This window comes from Tachyglossus aculeatus, chromosome 21, assembly GCF_015852505.1.
Source record: "Tachyglossus aculeatus isolate mTacAcu1 chromosome 21, mTacAcu1.pri, whole genome shotgun sequence".
NCBI classification, from domain to species: Eukaryota; Metazoa; Chordata; class Mammalia; order Monotremata; family Tachyglossidae; genus Tachyglossus; species Tachyglossus aculeatus.
Window position 1 is genome coordinate 74,120,863 of NC_052086.1, and position 20,988 is coordinate 74,141,850.

General features: G+C 40.9%; 1 protein-coding gene across 3 annotated transcripts in view; it reads right to left on the reverse strand.

The window, feature by feature from the left end:
* Positions 1–20,988, reverse strand: part of PARN (poly(A)-specific ribonuclease) — a 188,853-nt gene that overhangs the window by 156,212 nt on the left and 11,653 nt on the right. For all 3 annotated transcript variants that reach the window (XM_038763155.1, XM_038763154.1, XM_038763156.1), the window contains exons 6-13: positions 19,573–19,633; positions 15,926–16,091; positions 13,082–13,147; positions 10,416–10,454; positions 8,294–8,336; positions 7,227–7,307; positions 3,159–3,215; positions 2,121–2,198 (exon numbers count right to left, since the gene is read on the reverse strand). In XM_038763155.1, the coding sequence (XP_038619083.1) occupies positions 2,121–2,198; positions 3,159–3,215; positions 7,227–7,307; positions 8,294–8,336; positions 10,416–10,454; positions 13,082–13,147; positions 15,926–16,091; positions 19,573–19,633 (591 nt within the window). The remainder of the gene's footprint in view (positions 1–2,120; positions 2,199–3,158; positions 3,216–7,226; positions 7,308–8,293; positions 8,337–10,415; positions 10,455–13,081; positions 13,148–15,925; positions 16,092–19,572; positions 19,634–20,988) is intronic.

Genomic DNA, 20,988 nt, shown 5'->3' on the forward strand with positions numbered 1-20,988 from the left:
GTCAGGCACTGTTTTAAGGGCTGGGGCAGATTCAAGATAATCAGGATGGACACCAAACCTGTCCCACATGGAACTCACAGTCTAAATAGAGAGGGAAGAGGATTTAAACCTCATTTTACAAATGAGGTAATTGAAGCACAGAGAAATTGAGTGATTTGCTCAAGGTCACACAACAGACAATGGGTGGAGCTGGTTTCAGAACCCAGATTCTCCAACACCCAGGCCTGTGCTCTTTCTACAAGCCCACACTCCTTCCCTAATTGCATGGTTTCTAAAACATGAGCACAAAATAAGGGACTACCCATTCAGAGAACACCTACCAACTCTTGTTATATTGTACTCTTCTGAATGCTTAGTACAGAGCGCTGCACACAGTAAATGCTCAATAAATACAGTTGATTGACTGACAGTTATCCAAGCTAGTCCCACACATAAAGGCAGGAGAAACAGAAAAGAGTGAAGAAAATACACTCCTAATGACCCCATCCCTGAGGGAAGGTTCACTGGATTAGCTTGGTTGCTTACTTAGTTTTCTTAGCTTGGTTGCCTCCATTTGAAACTGATGGGGAGAACTGGGAAAACAAAGGGCAGGGGCTAGTTAATGGGAGGAGGATGCCCTTTAACCATTTTGAATCAGAGTTGGGAAGTGATTTTGGAGGGAGAGGGCATGAGAGGATCTAGGAAGCAATCCTGAAGGGACAGGTTGCAGGAGAACAATTCTCCACGCTGGGGTCCAAAGATTAGGATCGTAGAGGAAGTTCCTACCCCTGAGTATGGAAAATGATCATGTGGCTTGGCAACAGATCCTGGCACCTATACATATGGAAGGATGGATCCAGAGAGTGAATTGGGAAACCCTGGACTTCCCATGGGAAATAGCCAAGAGTGGGTGCACCAGGATGCTTACAGAAAAGAGGGTCCTGGGAAAACAGGGGAAAAGTGTTAGAGGCAAGAGGAAGCCACTCTGTGTTAGAATTGTTTTACCTGTTTTCTACTTAACTTGTTAGAGCTCCTTCCAATTCATCTATTAAAAACCCATTTAGAGCTCCAATCTTTGTGTCTAACTGCAGTAGAGGCTGGGAAAGTTTTGGGATGCAGGGGAGACCTGACTGCCTGGGAAGTGTAGGAAGGAAAGGACATGTGAGGGAGGGAAAGGAGGTAAGATTCCTCTATGCTTCCTGCCGTCAGTCTCAGGAGGTAAGGCAAGTTGGTTGGAACCTGAATGATCCTGTCGCTTATTTAAGAGTCATGGGTTGAGGGTAATGGCCAAAAAGATGCAGGAATGGGGAATGCTTGCATTACTGGGCATCCTGGTCCTCCTAAGTGGATTTGGGGGCAGTTTTGCTCAGGTTGAAGGGCTGAGGAGACTCCACCATCCCTATATGCAGAAATGATCAAATATGTGGCTTCTACTAATATATAATAAAGTCATCACAATTATTCCATACCTTTCTTTCACTCAGAATACTATACCCCTTTTAACTTATTCTCATGACGCTGCAGAACTAGCCCACAGACTAGTTAACTCATCAGAACTGGAATTAAAATCAGGTCCCTTGATAGCCTCCTGCTCTACCCTTTCTCCCTCCAGTGCTTGCTAGCATCAAGTGCCTAGGCTAGATAAGGCTTGAACCCACAAGCAATTTGGGAAGAATAAGGCAATTTCGTTCATAAAGCTAGATAAGTGAAGAAATCAGCTACTAATGGGTTAGAATTAGAGTTCAGCCTAGCAGATACTGAAGGCAGAGTAAAAAAAACCAGGGCTCTATCCTGGAGACTTCAAGTTATCCTGAGACAACAAGACATTTAATTTTAATAGCATGTTATTCAATGGTATAAATAGGGAGTTTGCGCAGCTGGAGGCAGAGTGAGCAAAGTGTGGAACTGCAAGAATACTAACAATTGTGAAGAGCACTGGAAGCAATACTCCCCTAAACAAAGCTTATATTTTCATTGTTCTGAGAAAAACAAAAATAAAATTTCATTTTATTAAGAGAACACATCCTTTTCAAGTTCTTTTTGATCTGCTTACATTCTATCTACCCCCAATGCTTGGCACACATTAAGCACTTAAATGCCACGGTTACTATTATTTTATTGTGGGTTAACAAGACACTCACCTCAGGCAGTGGACAATAGAACTGGTGAATCGTATGCATGACGTCTAAGAGCATGTTGTGCCCAATAACAAGTTTTCCCTGAAGAAAGTCAATGTTATGAAATGATTTTAAAAGCAGTGTACAATACAAATTTGGGGACAAAATAAACAATTCTGGGTCCATGTGAATTATGTGCATATTCTAATTTCTAGAAAGTTTATTTAGGGTGATTTCACTGACAATCAACATCTCATTTAACAATGGGGTGGGCGGGTAGTGTTAAACCCCTGTCCCAATTCATTTGCCAGACCTAATTTCCACCTGCATACTCTTTTCCAACACTTAGGACAGTGCTCTGCTCCCAGGAACCACTTCTTAAATACCATTACTATAAATACTACTATCATTTTCCCTGGCTGTTCCCAAATCCCAAGTATATTTTGTTTTTGGGAGACAGAAACAAATATAAGTTGAGAAAATTAAGACTGAATTGTTTCTAAATGATCTTTTCTCTTAGTTGTGATCATGTGGTTACTATTCTATATTATCGATTTCTTTGTAAGGAAATTGTGAAAATATCTGTTTAGGATGCTGAGCAACTGAAAGGCTATTCTTTTATAAATTCACAATGTAATAAGTCCTAAAACAGTAAAATATAAGTAAAAGTTAACAGGTATCTAGTAATGCAATTATAGATTAAATGTTTCAGTCTCAATATGATCTTTAGTATATAAAGTTCATCAGTGTGATTTTCTTAAATATGACATTTCCATGGAAAGGGAAAAGGGAAAAGGCTGAATTATTTTTCACCTACCAAGAGATTGCAATAATTGATGTTTTTCCTAATTACTCCCCTTTAACTAGAATTTAACAAACCACTCACACTGCAAAGCATCTGTCCTTTCCTTGATCTAATGTAAGTACTAAGGTAAATTCTCAAATGTAATAAAAATTTAAATTTACATGTTAACTAACTGTTTAATTCTCAAAAATATTTACTAAGAAAATGAGCAGTAACAACATGAAACATCTAATGCAACATACTTAAAATTTACTTACAGAATTGGCAATAGCATGAATAACTCGGGAAAATCCTACAGCATCATTCAATTCCTCCTGTAAAAAAGTAATTTTAAAAAAGTACAATACCATGAAAGATAGGATTATTGATTTTTTATCAATTATAAGTATAAGGAGGGTGTGAACCCCTGAGCTCATTGAAGACCCAGACTGAAGAAGGGGGGAATTGGAAAAAAGACCTGATTAACTTGAATAGCCTAGAAAATCAGTAGTATTTACTGAGCACTGTGTGCAGAGCAGCACTAAGCACAAGGGAGTATTCTATACTACAGTGTTTTGCACACAGTAAGTGCTCAATAAATGCCACTGATTACTTGAGATTCCTGGCACAAATTAAGTGCTTGATACATAATCATAGTGAGTGCTTAACAAATACCACAGGCTTTTTTTTTTTAACAATTGTTCATATTTACTGAGCATAGGGCACTGTATTAAGCAGTTGGAAGAGTCCAATGTAACAAAGTTGGTAGACACAAGCCCTGCCCAAGACAAACTTACCGTCTAGAGAGGGAGACAGTCATTAATATTAAAAAAATCGGATATATATATAAGTGTTGTGGGGCTGAAGGAGGGGTGAATAAAGGGGGCAAATAAAGGTGATGCAGAATGGGGTGGGAGAAGAGGAAATGAGGTCTTAGTCACGGAAAGCCTCTTGGAGGAGATGTGCCTTCAATAGAGCATTGAAGATGGGGAGAGTAATTGTCAGATATGAAAAGGGAGGACGTTCCAAGCCAGAGGCAGGACATCGGTGGCAAGATAGAGGAGATCAAGGTACAGTGAGAAGGTTAGCATTAGAGGAGCGAAGTGTGTGTGCTGGGTTATAGTAACAGAGCAGCAGTGTGACGTAGGAGAGGGACAAGGTGGCTGAGTGCTTTAAGGTCTAAGGTACTCACATGGAAGAAATTTGTAAGATAATAATTATTACAAAAATTATTGAGGACACCCGCAAGTCTTAAACTTTGGCAAAATTATTTTAGTCCTGTTTCTGCAGCATTTTGGTAAAATGAACTGGTAATATTACCTAATTACCTATTACCTAATGTTGCCAACTTGTACTTCCCAAGCGCTTAGTACAGTGCTCGGCACACAGTAAGTGCTCAATAAATACAATTGATTGATTGATTGATTGATTAATTAAAAACCAAGGAAAAAGTTTGCCTCCTGGTGGCTAGATTATAAATTGCCCCAAATTACAGATCCTAAAAAAGGAGCTGTCAAAAATTAAACAGTGACCTGATCAATCTCCCCAAAACTGTCCACACACTTGCCTCTTGATTCTCTAAAACAAGGTATTTTAAAAACATTTAGAACACCATAAGACAATTAACTCTCCTGATTCTGATTTAAGGCAAGTTTTCAAAGGACCACATCAATCAGCAGTATTTACTGAGCTCTGTGTGCAGACCACTGCACTAAGCACATGGCAGTATTGTATACTACAGTGTTTTGCACACAGTAAGTGTTCAATAAATGCCATGAATTACTTGAGATTTCTGGCACAAATTAAGACAGGGTTAGTGAGACACAACCTGGGAGAAAATGAGCCGTCAGTGAGTAGCCAGACCTGAAGTCTCAAGGCTCTCTGACTTAATTTTTTCTAGGATGATTTAACGATTATTAATATTTATTAGTAACTAAATGGCTATACCTTCATATGAGCAGCATAAACTAAACCAATGGCAATTCAACATTAAAATAGATGAATATTGCTTTTTAATTAATTAATGGTATTTACTAAGCACTCACTGGATGCAAACCATTGTACTCAACGCTTGGAGAGTACCAGCAGCATGGCGTAGCAGATAGAGCACAGGCCTAGGAAGCAGGAGGTCATGGGTTCTAATCCCGGCTCCACCTCTTGCCTGCTGAGTGACCTTGGGCAAGTCACTTCACTTCTCTGTGCCTCGGTTACCTCACCTGTGAGCCTCATGTGGGACAGGGGCTGTGTCCAACCTGACTAGCTTGTATCTACACCAGCGTTTAGATCCAGTCTTCCGATCCAGCATTCCATATCCACTGTCTCTGGTTCCTTTCCTCCAATTCTCTCCTTGACCCCCTCCAATCTGGCTTCTGACCCTTTTACTCCCCCAAAACTACCCTCTCATGTTACTGATGATCTTGTTACCAAATCCTACACCAACCTAATCCTCCTCGACCTCTCAGGTGTGACTTCAACACTGTCAACTCTGCACATAGTAAGCGCTCAATAAATACGATTGATTGATTGATTATCTAACCTGGCCTTCACTGACACAGTCCTCTTCTGGTTCTCCTTCTATCTCTCTGGCCACTCATTCACAGCCTCTTTCACAGGCTCCTCCTCTGCCTCCCACCCCCTTACTGGTGGGAGACCCTCAGGGTTAAGTTCTGGGTTCCTTCTATTCTCCATCTACATCAGATCCCTTGAAGAACTCATTCACTCCCATGGCTTCAACCACCAATCTCTATGTGGATTACTCCCAAATCTACATCTTTAGCCCTTGCCTCTCTCCATATCTGCAGTCTTACATTTTCTCCTGTCTTCAGGACATCTCTACTTGGATGTCCCACTGACACTTAAAGTTTACTATGTCCAAAACAGAACTCCTTATCTTCCCACCCAAATCCTGTCCTCCTACTGACTTTCCCAACACTGTAGACAGCACCTCCATCCTCCCTGTCTCAAGACCATAACCTTGGTGTTATCCTTGACTCATCCCTCTCATTCAACCCACCTATTCAATCTGTCACGAAATCGTCGACTCAACCCTTGCAACATTGCTAAAATCCACCCTTTCCTCTCCATCCAAACTACCACATTAATCCAATCACTTATCCTATCCCACCTTGATTACTGCATCAGCCTCCTTGCAGACCACCCACCTTCCTGTCCATACTTTGTTCTGTTGCCCGGATCCTTTTTCACAAAAACGTTCAGTCCATGTTTCTCCACTCCTCAAGAACCTCCTGTGGTTGCCCATCCACCTCCACATCACACAGAAGCTTCTCACAATCAGCTTTAAAGCAGTCACCTTGGCCCCTCCTACTCACCTCATTGCTTTTCTGCTGCAACCCAGCCTGCCGACTTCACTTTCCTAAAGCAAACCTTCTCACTGTACCTCGACCTCGTCTAGTACGCCGATGACCACTCGCCCATGCCCTGCCTCTGGCCTGGAGCACCCTCTCTCTTCGTATCTGACCCGCGATCATTTTCCCTACCTTAAAAAACCTTATTAAAAGCACATCTCCTCCAGGAGGCCCTCCCCAACGAAGTCCTCATTTCCTCTGCTCCCACTCCCCTCTGTTTTGCCTTTGAACTTGGATTTGTATCCTTTATTCACCCCTCCCTCAGTCCCAGAGCACTTATGTACACTTCAGTATTTACTCATTTATATTAACATCTAGCTCCATCTCTAGATCATAAGCTCGTTGTGGGCAGGGAATGTGTCTACCAGCTCTGTTATACTGTACTCTCCCAAGACCATGACCTAGTGGATAGAGCACGGGCCTGGGACTCGGAAGGACTTGGGTTGTAATTCCGGCTCTGCCACCTGTCTGCTGTGTAACCCCGGGCAAGTCACTTAGCTTCTCTGTCCCTCAGTTACCTCATCGGTAAAGTGGGAATTAAGACTGTGAGCCCCATTTAGGACATGGACTGTGTCCAACCTGATTACCTTGCATCTACCCCAGCGCTAAAAAAGTGCCTGGCACATAGTAAATGCTTAAATATCATAAAAAAAGCACACTCTGCAAAGAGTCAGCACTCAATACATATGACTGATTGATCTGGCTTTAATTTTTTGAAGAAACTAGGCTTCCCCCTGGCCGACTCCCATCCCCCAGTACAATAAACTAAGTTTTCCAAATAGATTTCAGAAACTCTGATTACTGCTTCAGTCATATATCAAACATCCTACCATTTTCATGACAATGGAAAAGGAAGGCTTGTTTAATATGGCATTCTATACACATCCACTAAGCTTATCTGAAATCAAAAGCAGGTTCTACATTGATAAATACATGTGTAAATGATTTCCGCTTTACAGAAGAAAATAAAAATCCATTTACCTGCTCTTTAGCTTGTTTCTGTTGTTCCTTTTTTTTGCGTTCTTCCTCATTTACTTTGCTAACTGTAATATATCGCTCTTTCTGAAAAATAAAAAATTACACACAAATTACTTGAAGCAAGGAACAAAAAGAATTCTGAATTTGTCCTATTATATACTACAAGTCACCATTTTAAAATCATCTTCATAGTCTGTTGGGAGTCCAACTTGTCAATATGTGTTTTGTAATGCAACTAAAGTTTACTTGCAGCATTACTACAAAAAATTTCCAACATTTCCATTACAAATACTAATTTTTCAGTTTTATCCATTCAGATGCACTGATTTCAGTTAAAAGCATCAATACGTCATTATCCAAATGCTATTTTTCATGACGGGAATTTCTAGTCCCACAAAGACTGCTGATTCATCTGGTAGTTTCATCTTAGAAAATATCAATTTGAAACTAAGATTTGCAGGACTTCTTATGAGTAGGGTCTAATAAAAGCTCAACTTCCTAATAATTAGTGGGCAAGCTATTATTGAGCCATAAATATCCATTCTTAATGTCATGAGTTCACACCCGTGTAATAACAAACATTTCTCAGAAACCCACTTCACTGTCTATTCATAAATTTCAGGACTTTTATTCATTGTTAAGGGGGCAAAACATTCCAATTCTTATTTAGACTTCATTTTATAACTTTTAACACCCAATGGGCTTGGATACCTAGTTTCATCTCACTTCACGGAATGGAAACGAAGCAGCGTGGCTCAGTGGAAAGAGCCCGGGCTTTGGAGTCCGAGGTCATGGGTTCAAATCCCAGCTCCGCCACATGTCTGCTGTGTGACCTTGGGCAAGTCACTTAACTTCTCTGGGCCTCAGTTACCTCATCTGTAAATGGGGATTGACTGTGAGCCCCACGTGGGACAACCTGATCATGCTATATCCCCCCGGCGCTTAGAACAGTGCTTTGCACATAGTAAGGGCTTAACAAATGCCATAAAAAAAAAACACAATACATTCGCTTCAACCTGTTGGTTTTAAGAATCTATTGAATATCAGCCACTGTTCATCTGAGCGATTACCTTCTCTGTTTCTAAGGTCTCGATATGTATGCCTTTGGGATACCTACCAAACAAAAACATTTAATTAGCAGGCGAGCACCGACGGTGTTGCTATTGCTTCAATACCATGCTTAATGGAAGAAAATGCAAAGCTCTGTTCCAGTGAAATGGAATGAGTCTCATTAAATACAAGATGAAACTGTAGACCCACCATAGGCAAGCTGTTCTAATTTAGAGCCCCTGGGGCTTAGTTGACTTGGACCCCACCTTAACACAGGCCTGGTGGGGTTGGGAGTGGGGTGGAATTGGAACTGATGGGGGAAGAGCTGTTCCCTCTAATCCCCTTACCCTCCACCTGAAACTTTCAACTGGTTCTAGCCCCAAGCAGCTACAGGAGACCGGGGGAATTCTAGGCAGGGAAGAGGAGAAAAAGGAACTTACTTCTCTTTCTGCCCTGAAAGGAACTAGCTTTCTGCTACCATTTTGGATTCCACTTCAAGCAATCTGAGCCACGGGCAGTAGAAGGCAACCAGAGAACTCTGAAGAGTGGAGGGAACTGGAAAGGCAGGGAAAGGAGAGAGAAGACAGCCCCAGGCTGCTACTTGGAGCTCCGCATTATATTACTCCTGGGGTCAAGGGAGAGGGAGGGAGAGATAGTCCATCGGGGCTTAAACACACACCTGTCCTATCCTGGGGTCCACATGCAGTCTATCTTATTTTTAAAAAGTGTCCAAATTATACTTTCTGTAAACTGAAGCCCTTGCCTCGTGATAGGGAGGGCATTAGCATTTTAGGCTTTCCGTTAATTCTAGTGTTCAAAGAAAATATCTCTGTATTTAGAATTGGATCATTCAATCCGGTAAACAAACTGGAAGCGGTAATAAACATCCCTCCCTAATGTAACTGGGTCAAGAACACTTCTTTGGTCACACAAATGGTTTAAAATTTTGTCTTCCAAGCCTTCTGGAAAAACAAAAATGTATTAACCTGTTAAAAATATCAAGCCTTGAAAATTTCTAATTGGTATTTTGACCAAAGAGTCAGGAATAGATTTAACTTTAAACTGGGAATTACAACAAACACTAACACAAATAACCGCAAAGTGTCATGTGTTTTACAGATGCAAAATTACTTGTGCCGGAGGACATATATTTAAGGTAAAGTAATTTCAGCACTAAATAAATTTTATTTTGTTAAATTTCATTCAATTTTCTGCATTAGATAAATCTATTTTTTGAAATATCTTTTCTCTATAAATCCCCTTTCTTTAGAAAGTAATCTCTATAAGTACTTCCGTCTTGTTCCTCTCTTTTCCCCCTTCCCTCCCCACTGAAAGCTTCACGTCATTCGGAAAGGTAGTGGACTACTGTGGAGCCAGATGAGGCTAAAGAGTGGGGAGGGGGAAGTTTTAATAAAAATAATTTGAATTTATCACCCCAGAATGGAAAGGACCAAGTCCATTCCATAGTTTCCATTCCTCTAAAATTATATACTTGAACTGTGCTCAATCCCAAACTTTTTTGCTATTCTAAACACTACTTAATGAATAATGATCATGGGAAATATCAGTCCATGGAACTAAAAAATAGATTCTTGCCTAAAAAAACTGAACAAAGTGCCCTGCTCTCCATGTCCCAGAACTTTTGGCTCCCTTCCCAACCATACTGAAACATTTTGCAATACATGAACAGTTCGCAAGAAGTAGGGGAGAATCCACATAGAAAATTAGCACAGCAAAGTAGTATACACTCTGGGCAGAGAGGACCACCAGAACAGTGGAGGAAGATTAGTGTTGGAAATTCTACTTCTGGATTGGATCCCTTGCAAAATGAAGCATCTAGCAAGGAGTTTCTCGGCGGAAGAGAAAAGATCAAAGAGGAAACAGTACAACAAACACAAGAAATAAGCCAAAATTGGGATTCATCATGTCTCAGCTTTGGCCTGATCTTCCCCTTTAATAGGATTTACTGGAATTGTACGCTAGAAATACGCCGCATTCAAGGAACTAATCCTTGATATTTAGGGTAACATCTATAACATTTAGGCATTAACAGTTAGTAAACCAAAAAGGTGAGATTCATTCCATAGTATAAACAATTCAGATGGTTCGAAAAGAAATAACACACACAATATTAGCACTTACTTCCAGTTCAATGTCTGATAGATTAGTTTCCTTTGAAATCTAGATGGGCAAGAAAAAAATATCTTTTTATATATACATATATACACACATATAGATATATATTTTAGGGAAAAACCATATGTGGTCAAGTATTTGTTAGGTATCTTATCACTTGATATTTATTGAGCACTTACTGTATGCAGAGCACTTCACTTCAGTAAGGAAAGTACAAATCAAGTACAAGTGTCAAGTCAATAGAGTTGATAGGCTTAGTCTACAGTGGAAGACAGGCATTAAAATGAATTACAGATTGGGGAAATGAGAGTGTAAGAATATGAACTTAAGTGCTGTGAAGTGGAAGGTGGGAGGAATATAGAGACGCAGCTATGCTCAGTGGAAAGAGCACGGGCTTGGGAATCAGAGGCCATGGGTTCTAATCCCAGATCCACCACTTGTCAGCTGTGTGACTTTGGGCAAGTCACACAACTTCTCTGTGCCTCAGTTCCCTCATCTGTAAAATTGGGATTAAGACTGTGAGCCCCATGTGGGACAACCTGATTGCCCTACATCCCCCCAACCCCTGACCCGCCAGTGCTTAGAACAGTGCTTGGCACATAGTAAGCACTTAACAAATACCATTATTATTATTATATCAAGTGCTTAAGCGGTATACATCCGAGTGCATAAGTGACACACAAAGGAGGGGAGGTAGGGGAAATAAGCACTTATTCAGGGAAGGCCTCTTGGAGTTGTGTTTTGGAAGGCTTTGATGGTGGGGAGAGTGGGGGGTGTCTGCTGCATATGAAAGGTGGGGGGAGTTCCATTTCAGAGGGAGAATTTGGGCAATGAATGATCATTCATTCATTCATTGAGAGCTTAATGTGTGCAACACACTGTACTAAGCGCTAAGATCAGTAGCCGGATAGATGAAATCGAGGTACAGTGATTAAGAACAACCAAATGTATGGGCCGGGTTGTAGCAGATCAGCAAGGTAAGGTAGGAAGGGAGGAGCCGATTGACTGTTTTAAGCCTGATGTTGGGAAGATTCTGTTGGGTGAGGAGGTGGACGGGCAGCCACTGGAGGGTTTTATGGAGTGCAGAGACCTGGGCTGAACGTTCTTTGGACAAATGATCTGGTCAGCAAAGTGAAGTATGGGCTGGAGTTGGGAGAGACAGGAGGCAGGGAGGTCAGCAAGGAGGCTGATACAGTAGTCATGGCATGATATAAGTGCTGGATCAGTGTGGTAGCAGTTTGAATGGAGTGGAAATGGCAGAGTCTAGACATGTCGAGAAGATAGAACTGACAAAATTTGGTGACACTGTATATGGGTTGAATGAGGGATGAGTTGAGGATAATGTCAAAGTTATGGGCCTATGAGACAGGGCCTAGGAGACCCTCTCCCATTCAACCTGTCACCAAACCCTTCCTTTGCAACATCGCTAAAATCCCTTCCTCTCCATTCAAAGTAATCAATCAATCAATCGTATTGATTGAGCGCTTACTATGTGCAGAGCACTGTACTAAGCGCTTGGGAAGCACAAGTTGGCAACATATAGAAACAGTCCCTAACCAACAGTGGGCTCATAGTCTAAAAGAGTGGGCTCACAGTCTAAAAGAGTGGGCTCACAGTCTAAAAGTACACCACAGTGATCCAAGCACTTTTCATTACCCACCTGATAAATCTCATCAGCCTCCTCGCTGACCTCTCTGACTTCTGCCTCCCTCTCCAGTCCATACTTCACTCTGCTGCCCGGAAGATTTTATTAAAACAACTGTTCAGTCCACAACTCCCCACTTCTCAAGAACCTCCATCTCTGCCTCAGACAGAAACTGATTTACCATCAACCTGAAGGCATTCACCTCACCCACTCCAACCCTAACTCACTGATCTCCTACGAAAACCCAATCTGGCCACTTAGTTTTTCTAATTCATCACTGTACGTCGCTTACCCCTCACTCACCACCAACCCTTTACCCATGACCTCCCTGTGATCTGGAACTCCCTCCCACTTCATATGCGCTGCTACCTCCACCTTCAAAACCCTCCTAAAATCATATCTCCTCTAAAAGGTCTTCCCTCACTCAGCTTTCATTTCCCTATATGCCCTGCCTGCTACATTTCCTATGAACTTGGAAAAGTACTAAACACTTCATATTCACCCAACCCCAACTGCATTTATTTACATATAAGGATATACTCTTCCATTTAGACTGTATGCCCCTTGTAGGCAGGGACCGTTCTAACAGTTAAATTGTGCTCAACTCTCTGAAGCACTTAGTACACTGCTCTGCATACAGTTAGTACTCAACAAATACCTTTGATTGACAGACCTAAAATGTGATATGAAGCTTGATTCCTTTTTGAAACCACTCAATCTCTAACAATTTCCCACCACCATCTCATTCCCTTACACTAAATGTGAAAATATACACAACTGTAAAGCCAGTAGAGGTCAACTTGCCTTTTTTCTCCCCACAAGGTAGCAGAACGAATTACGAGTGAAAGCATTCATTATCTAAATATTCAACTGTGCTCTGCCAGAGATGGTCAAAGTTCAAATTTTAGTTATTACAAACTGCTCATAGGAGTGACCTGAGACAATGTGCAACATACGACTGAATGAATATGCAAGAGAAATTTTATACCACACCAATTGTGAACATAAAATTATTTTCAACACAAACCCTGTGCATGGCTCCAAATCCAAATTCTTGTTTTCTTCATTTTGTAGCAGTTCTTCAATTTTCTCTCTGTGTTAGAGGAGTAAAGTGTTAGAGGAGTAAATATTATGCACATTATATTTGATGAGCCATTTCATTCCTTCATTTACCAATATATATTAATGAATATATTCTAAGAGCAATATTAATCACATTTTCACAACATACCCAAATGTTCCTATTTTCTAAAATATTTAGCAGGGGTTGGGCCAGCCGATGCTTAGAAATTGAATATTTCCTGCTTCCAAATCTATTTAAAGTTTAGGGGCTGCAAGGCTGATTTCTCAATGTCTCAGAGTTTTCAAACAGAATTTGAATTTTTTGAATGTTTAGCTTTGGTTATAAGATTCAGGTGTGCTACCTGTTCCACTTACCGGTATTCTTCAAATTATTAGTTTATTAATATTTAATACTGAATTAATTTTAATTCAATATATATTCAACATATTGTTGATTAAAACTACGATAGAACCATCTAAACTGCACTAGTCATACCTCTTCCATACAATAGTTTTTCCTAATATTAGTTGCAGTTTTTTATTGCAATATATTTTCAAAAGAAATTATATATTTTAAAATCAGTGTAGGCACTTTTCTAACAGTTCCTCCCCTTCTTCAATTTTAAATTTGAACTATCATTAAAATATGCCAACAAATGAAAGCATGGAGAGGGAGATGGCAATTTTTTTTTTTACAACACCTATAAATATCTGTTTTTCATTGAACCTTGGCAATGCCAAGCAGTGTGACCTAGTGGAAAGAGTCTGGGCCTGGGAGCCGAAGGACCTGGGTTCTAATCCCAGCTCCACCCCACAACTGCTGTGTGATCTTGACCAAGTCACATAACATATCTGTGCCTTGGTTCCCTCATCCACAAAAAGGGGATTCTAAACCTGTTCTCCCTGCTACTTACTCTGTGAGCCCCATGTGGAATCTGATTATCCTGTATCTACCCCAGCACTTAGTACAGTGGTTGGCATATAGTGAGCGCTTCAATACCACAATAATTAATACCTGAAGCTACTCTTTGAAAAGCAAAGATTTCTTATGATGGCCAAGGGTTTATGGATTAGGCAGTTAATAGACTACCGGAAAACACAGCTTCAGTTTCCAGAATAATTCTTCATTCAAACATACTGAAAGTATCTTTCATGCAATTTCTAGACTATTAACGATCCCGTGGAAAACATTTTCAAGAAATGGGCTTTTGTTTCAGGACACTGCTGGGATATTTTCAGCAACCAAGCATCTTCTTTATCCTTACATATACTGACCATCCATAGAACAATGAAAAAAACTTTTACGGTCAGTATCGTTACTTTTCTCTACCAATTTGAGAAATGAAGAACTAGGTGAAGAGAGGTTTAAAGTCTTTGTTGCTGTCATCAGCAAAATTTGATTTCCCTTTCCAACAACTCCATGATCAAAACTCCAGAACCACATTACTACTCAGTAAATGAAGTCTTTCACTCTCTTGGACACCAAGTCAATCTGAGAGCATTCTAGCCAAACAAAAAGAAACTTCACTATCTCGAGAAATGCTAAATAAAATATCGAGTTTAGATGATGGTGACGCCGATAATGCAGTCTCCCATCGAGAACAATGGACAGGCTTCAGGCCCCAAAGCCTCAGAATCGAGAACCTGCACAAAGGAAATTATTATTTTATTATGCTATTTATTAAGTGCTTACTGTGTGCCAGACACTGTACAAAGCGCAGAGGGGAAATACAAGAAAACTGGGTTGGACACAGTCCCTGGCCCACAACGGGCTCACAGTCTTAATCCCCATTTTACAGATGATGTAACTGAGGCCCAGAGAAGTGAAATGACTTGCTCAAGGTCACGGAGCAGACGAGCAGGGGAGCAGGAATTAGAACCCATGAACTTCTGACACCCGGGCCCGTGCTCTATTCATTAGGCCATGCTGCTTCTCTATAATGCCAGTGGCCGCAGAGTCCCTCTCTTGTCACTATGATTCAGGTTTCTGCTAGGACATGGGATGCAACGGCAGAGTAAGGAAGCAGAGGGGCTTCACACTGTGATTTTACTATTCAGGCCCCACTAATGGTCAGTGTGACTGCAACACAGTATCAACGCTGTTCCAGAGCTCCAAAACCTGGCAAGTGTATTCATTCATTCATTCAATCGTATTTATTGAGCACTTACTGTGTGCAGAGCACTGTACTAAGTGCTTGGGAAGTACAAGTTGGCAACATATAGAGACGGTCTATAGTCAGTCAATCTTACATATCGAGCGCTTACTGTGTTCAGAGCACTGTACTAATCGCTTGGGAGAGGATGATACAACAATAAACGGACACATTCCATGCCCACAGTAGCTTAGAGGGAGGAGACAGACGTTAATGTAAAAAAAAAATACATTACAGATATGTATGTTAAGTGCTGTGGGGCTGGGATGGGGGATGAATAAAGGGAGCAAGTTAGGGACACGCAGGAGGGAGTGGGAGAAGAGGAAAGTGGGGTTTAGTCAGGGAAATCTCTTGGAGAGGTGCTTTTGATAAGGCTTTGAAGGGCGGGAGAGTAATCGTCTGTCGGATTTAAGGAGAGAGGCGCAGACTTGCTGCCCACATTAGCCAGCTGTTTTCCAGGACTCCTGCTGGGCTGGTCCACATCATGAAGTAGCCTAGATAGTTCTTTCGTCAGAAACCGTCACTATTGAAGGAAAGGCCCCAGTATGGACTCTCTTACTTACAGAGCCAGGCTATCACCCAGGTCACCTGATTCCCAGAGACTCTGAAACACCGAATTACCACATGAGCCTTAACTTCCCGTCATGTCAACTTACACCACTTCATCAATAAACTTTTTCTGATCCTCGGGAATAGTCACAGGGCACTTAGAGGCATTTGGCGATACGTATGACAGAGTCGCTGCACCGTTCGATTGAGAGCGTTTTTCATCGTACTGCTCCCGCAACTGTCTTTCCTCTTCTTGGTTCAGATAGGGAATTCCTACGAAAAACAGTAAAAACACACCTTAGGGAATCATCATGGAAACTGATATCAAAGGAGTCAAAGCCCGAGCTAATGTTAGCCCACAACCTAAAACCACTTGCTTAAAGAAGCAAGCTACCTTGGCGTTACCGTAATTGACCATTTGGAAAAAAATGTAAAAGGAAACCCTAATTTGCAATTTCAGCTACATGCAATTAGCGAAGCTTCCAAGTGTTTTCTTTTCCCCCCTTTGAAATGAGTAACAAATGTTCAATGGTTTAGTTAATGGTATGTCTGGAACAGGTGCTTCGGTGTAATTTGGGGCCCAGTGGCCAGCAGCATACACTCGGTGGGAGGTAAGGAACTCGTCTCAGAGCACACCAGTACTCACCAAGGTAACAGGAAAAAGTGCCGGGAAGGGAGGGCATGGGCCCAACCTGGAAGAGAGTGCCCAAAAATGGCACACTTGAGGGCCTCCAAATCTCCATCTTTGGTACCCGACCAACACGGCAGAGGTTTTGGCATTAATTCCTCCCTTCAAGGCCCTATTGAGAGCTCACCTCCTCCAGGAGGCCTTCCCAGACTGAGCCCCTTCCTTCCTCTCCCCCTCATCCCCCCTCCATCCCCCCCTTCTTACCTCCTTCCCTTCCCCACAGCACCTGTATATATGTATATATGTTTGTACATATTTATTACTCTATTTATTTATTTATTTTACTTGTACATATCTATTCTATTTATTTTATTTTGTTAGTATGTTTGGTTTTGTTCTCTGTCTTCCCCTTTTAGACTGTGAGCCCACTGTTGGGTAGGGACTGTCTCTATATGTTGCCAATTTGTACTTCCCAAGCGCTTAGTACAGTGCTCTGCACATAGTAAGCGCTCAATAAATACGATTGATGATGATGATGATAATAATAATAATGATGGTATTTGTTAAGCACTTACTATGTGCCGAGCACTGTTCTAAACACTGGGGTAGATACGAGGTAATCAGGCTGTCCCACGTGGGGCTCACAGTCTTAATCCTCACTTTACAGATGAGGTAACTGAGGCCCAGAGAATTTAAGTGACTTGCCCAAGTCACACAGCTGATAAATGGCACAGCTGGGATTAGAACCCACGACTTCTGACTCCCAAGCCCATGCTCTTTCCACTAAGCCAAACTGCTTCTCATTAATTTATGCCACCATTCATTCATTCAATCGTATTTATTGAGAGCTTACTGTGTGCAGAGCACTGTACTAAGCGCTTGGGAAGTACAAGTTGGCAACATATAGAGACGGTCCCTACCCCACAGTGGGCTCACAGTCTAGAAGACTTCACCATTCTGAAGGAGATAAACTACTTACATACACCCTTGGGAAGAGGCACAGTAAATACAAACAGCCACCAAAAAGATGAATTGTAGTGCACTATATTGATACCAAGGTTCTTTTAAAACTATTAGCAGAATTGAGCCCATGTACCCTTTTTTCCTCTTATATTTTCCATCCCACTCATTCAAGCTTCAAACCTCTTACCTTTTAACCTTAGGTGAGAACATATATTAGCTTTCAAAAGAACTGTTCAGTTGTACTTCACTGCCTAATTCTGAGGCTTAACCTAACTTTTACGCTTTTCATTGCCCATCAATCATGGGCTCCCAACGCATCAATTCAAGAAGCCATTCTTAATATATCGATTTTTAATCTTTTTTTTTTGCCCCAAACATTTTCATATGCAGAAAAAATAATTTGAAATGGATAAAAGTGTTGTGGTTAAATTAACATGGGGTCATCCAGCACAGTATAAGCACCTTTCCAAAGATTAGGGCAATTTGGAAACACCAAATTAAGCATCACAAAATTCTGGTGATGAAAGGATATTGGCGTATTATTCTAATTTTATAGGAGAGGAATTAATATTCTTAACCATTTTTAATATATTCCTCTTCCATTTTATAAAGTGCTAAAATATAGGAGGGCAGAACATCCACAAAGAGTACGAGTGACTGAATACATTACTAAAGAAGTTTCGTTCTTTTTTCCTCCGTTCTCCCGGGATTGCTTTTTCTATTTTTTCATTAACATAATCAGTTCAGAACTGAAAGTCAGCCGCCGCTACTGTCCCCTAAATGGCACTGGGCTTCTTAAAACATTTTTTCTTCCCACTATCAATCAATGCTATTTATTGAGCACATACAGCATGCACAGCACTATACTAAGTGCTTGGGAATGTGCAATACAATACAGCTGGTGGGCACAATCCCTGCCCAGAATGAAATCTGACTTTAGAGGGGGAGATGGACAGTCAAAAAAAAAAAAAGGTCACAGGTTGGGGAAAGGCATCCTATGAGAATACTCAGAAGATATTTTTTTCTTCTCTAATTGTAAACTGAATGTACCCTGTAAAGCAGTCTGGACCCTCAAGAATGTGTTTATGCTCTTTTACTGGTCCCATAAGGTCTGGGAAAAGAAAATAGCAGCACAGAAATGGTGATTCTACTCACTGAAAGTTCAAAAGGAAAACACTATGAGGCAAAGTGAGCAAGAAGGGGATAAAAAGGGTGGAATGGGAACCTGGAGAAGCTTCCCATTCTTCTTTTGGGACCACATAAAAGCTAGGGAGCCCCAGCTCAACTCATGGGGACCTAGCAGGAAAGGAGTCAAGAGATGGTTACTTGGTGAATGAAGAAAACTTTTCTTGGCAGCACAGACTATCAGAATTTCTCACTCTCCCCTTAGATAACGTGCTCACACACACAAATATAATACTAATCTCCCTCACTTACAAGTATTCTTAGACTGTAAGCTCGCTGTGGGCAGGGTATGTGTCGGTTTATTATTCATTCATTCAATTGTATTTATTGAACACTTACTGTGTGCACAGCACTGTACTAAGCATTTGAAAATTACAATTCAGCAGTAGAGACAATCCCTGCCCACATCAGGCTTATAGTACAGTGCTCTGCACACAGTAAACACTCAGTACAGTTGAAAGAACTGTATTTCATGGACTAAGATTATAGTTTTTTTTTTTTTAAAGACCCAAAAGTTTAGAGGGCATGAATCCCAAGAATCCTGTGTTTCAGCTGCCTAAACTCCTTTTCATCTACTTCACTTCTTGATCCTTGGCTTTCGTTTCTGACGCTAATAGAGTCCTATCACAATAGGGGTAAAGAAGCAGTTTCTTTTTCTATCCTCTCCTCACCTTATTCTCAGGCCTAACATAAAAAAAAAAACTCCCATCTACACTTAACCTGTTGTTAGTATTTGTTATTCTACTATAAACCCACTGAACCACCCTTCGAATACTTTTGGAATTTCCTTTCTCCTACCCACCAGGGCTCATCCAGGAAGAAGAGCACTTGGTGAAGGGATAGGGGAGTTAAGAAAGGAGTATGTTTTATGCACCTAAATGACATGGACTTCCTTCAAAATTTAAACATGCTTAGACATTTAAACATTAACTCAAGCTTTACTTTGAAGATATTTTAAGAAAAGTGAATAAAACTTACCGCAGCGAAACACTTTATTAAAATCAAATCCTTGGTTGGCCAAAAACACTATGCTTGAGCTCTAAAACAAGAGAAAACAAAACACTTATGAACTAGATTCCTGCAGGGCCAGTAGTTATATTGTACTCTCCCAAGTGCTTAGTACAGTGCTCTGCATACAGTAAGTGCTCAATAAATATCACTGACTGACAGACCAAATCTATCTCACCTGTTTTTTTGGCCACAGCACATAGTAGTGTTCTGCCCACAGCAAGCACTTAATAATAATATATCTGCCTTCATATTCATTCATTCAATCATATTTATTGAGCGCTTACTGCATATAGAGCACTGTACAAAGAGTTGGGAGAGTGTAATACAACAATAAAAGCTGTATTATTCAGCTCTGAGTACACAGCTGAGTGATTTGGTAAAAATAAGGAACTTATTGGGTCAAGAATGAATCCCCCTATTTATGATATTGTTCCTGTGAGAAAATTGGTTCCAACTTACATTCTTCTTCAGACTCAGTTTTCAGGAAACCAACTGGGCAGTAATTCTGAGGCTCTCCTGTTCCTGGATGAGTGAGGCAGGGAATCCAGCTCAAAAAATTGCAGGGGCAAACCAATGGTTCTGCCCCCTCAACTGTAAATCCAAAGAGAGCAATTGGCCAAAGAGCTGGCACATCTGCCTGTGTCCCAGTTTCCTCTCCTATAAAATCAGAATAATACACCAATATCCTTTCATCACCAGAATTTTGTGATGCTTAATTTGGTGTTTCCAAATTGGAAGGTGCTTATACTGTGCTGGATGACCCCATGTTAATTTAACCACAACACTTTTACCCATTTCAAATTATTTTTTCTGCATATGAAAATGTTTGGGGCAAAAAAAAAAAGATTAAAAATCAATCGAGGTTTAGTGGCGAGAGGGATGCCCATCTAGGAGACTGTCATGACTGGGAGAAAAATTCAAGTTTATGCTTCAAATTAGATTTTCAATACAAGGAATATTTAAGTCGATTTTCAAAAAATCATCAAGAGAAAATGGGATGTGAGCCATCTGGACAAAATGCAAACCGGGCTTCAAAAATATTCATTCAACCATATTGAGTGATAGCTTACTGTGTGCAGGGCACTGTACTAAGTGCTTTAAAAATACAATTCAGCAACAGAGACAATCCCTGCCCATAACAGGCTCACAGTCTAGAAGAGGGGAGACAGACATCAAAACAAGTAGTCCCCCAAACATGGATCCAGGATATTTAAGGTTTTGCTCCTGGCAAATGGGTATTTCCTCTGCTCTCCTTCCTGCTAGCCCATGGCCAACAGACTCACGCCGCCATTAACACTAAATTGAGAAATGTCCCCCTCCTTTATACCAAAACCCCATACACTACAGACCTCCATCTCTCAAAAACACCCTTAGTGAGTCCTG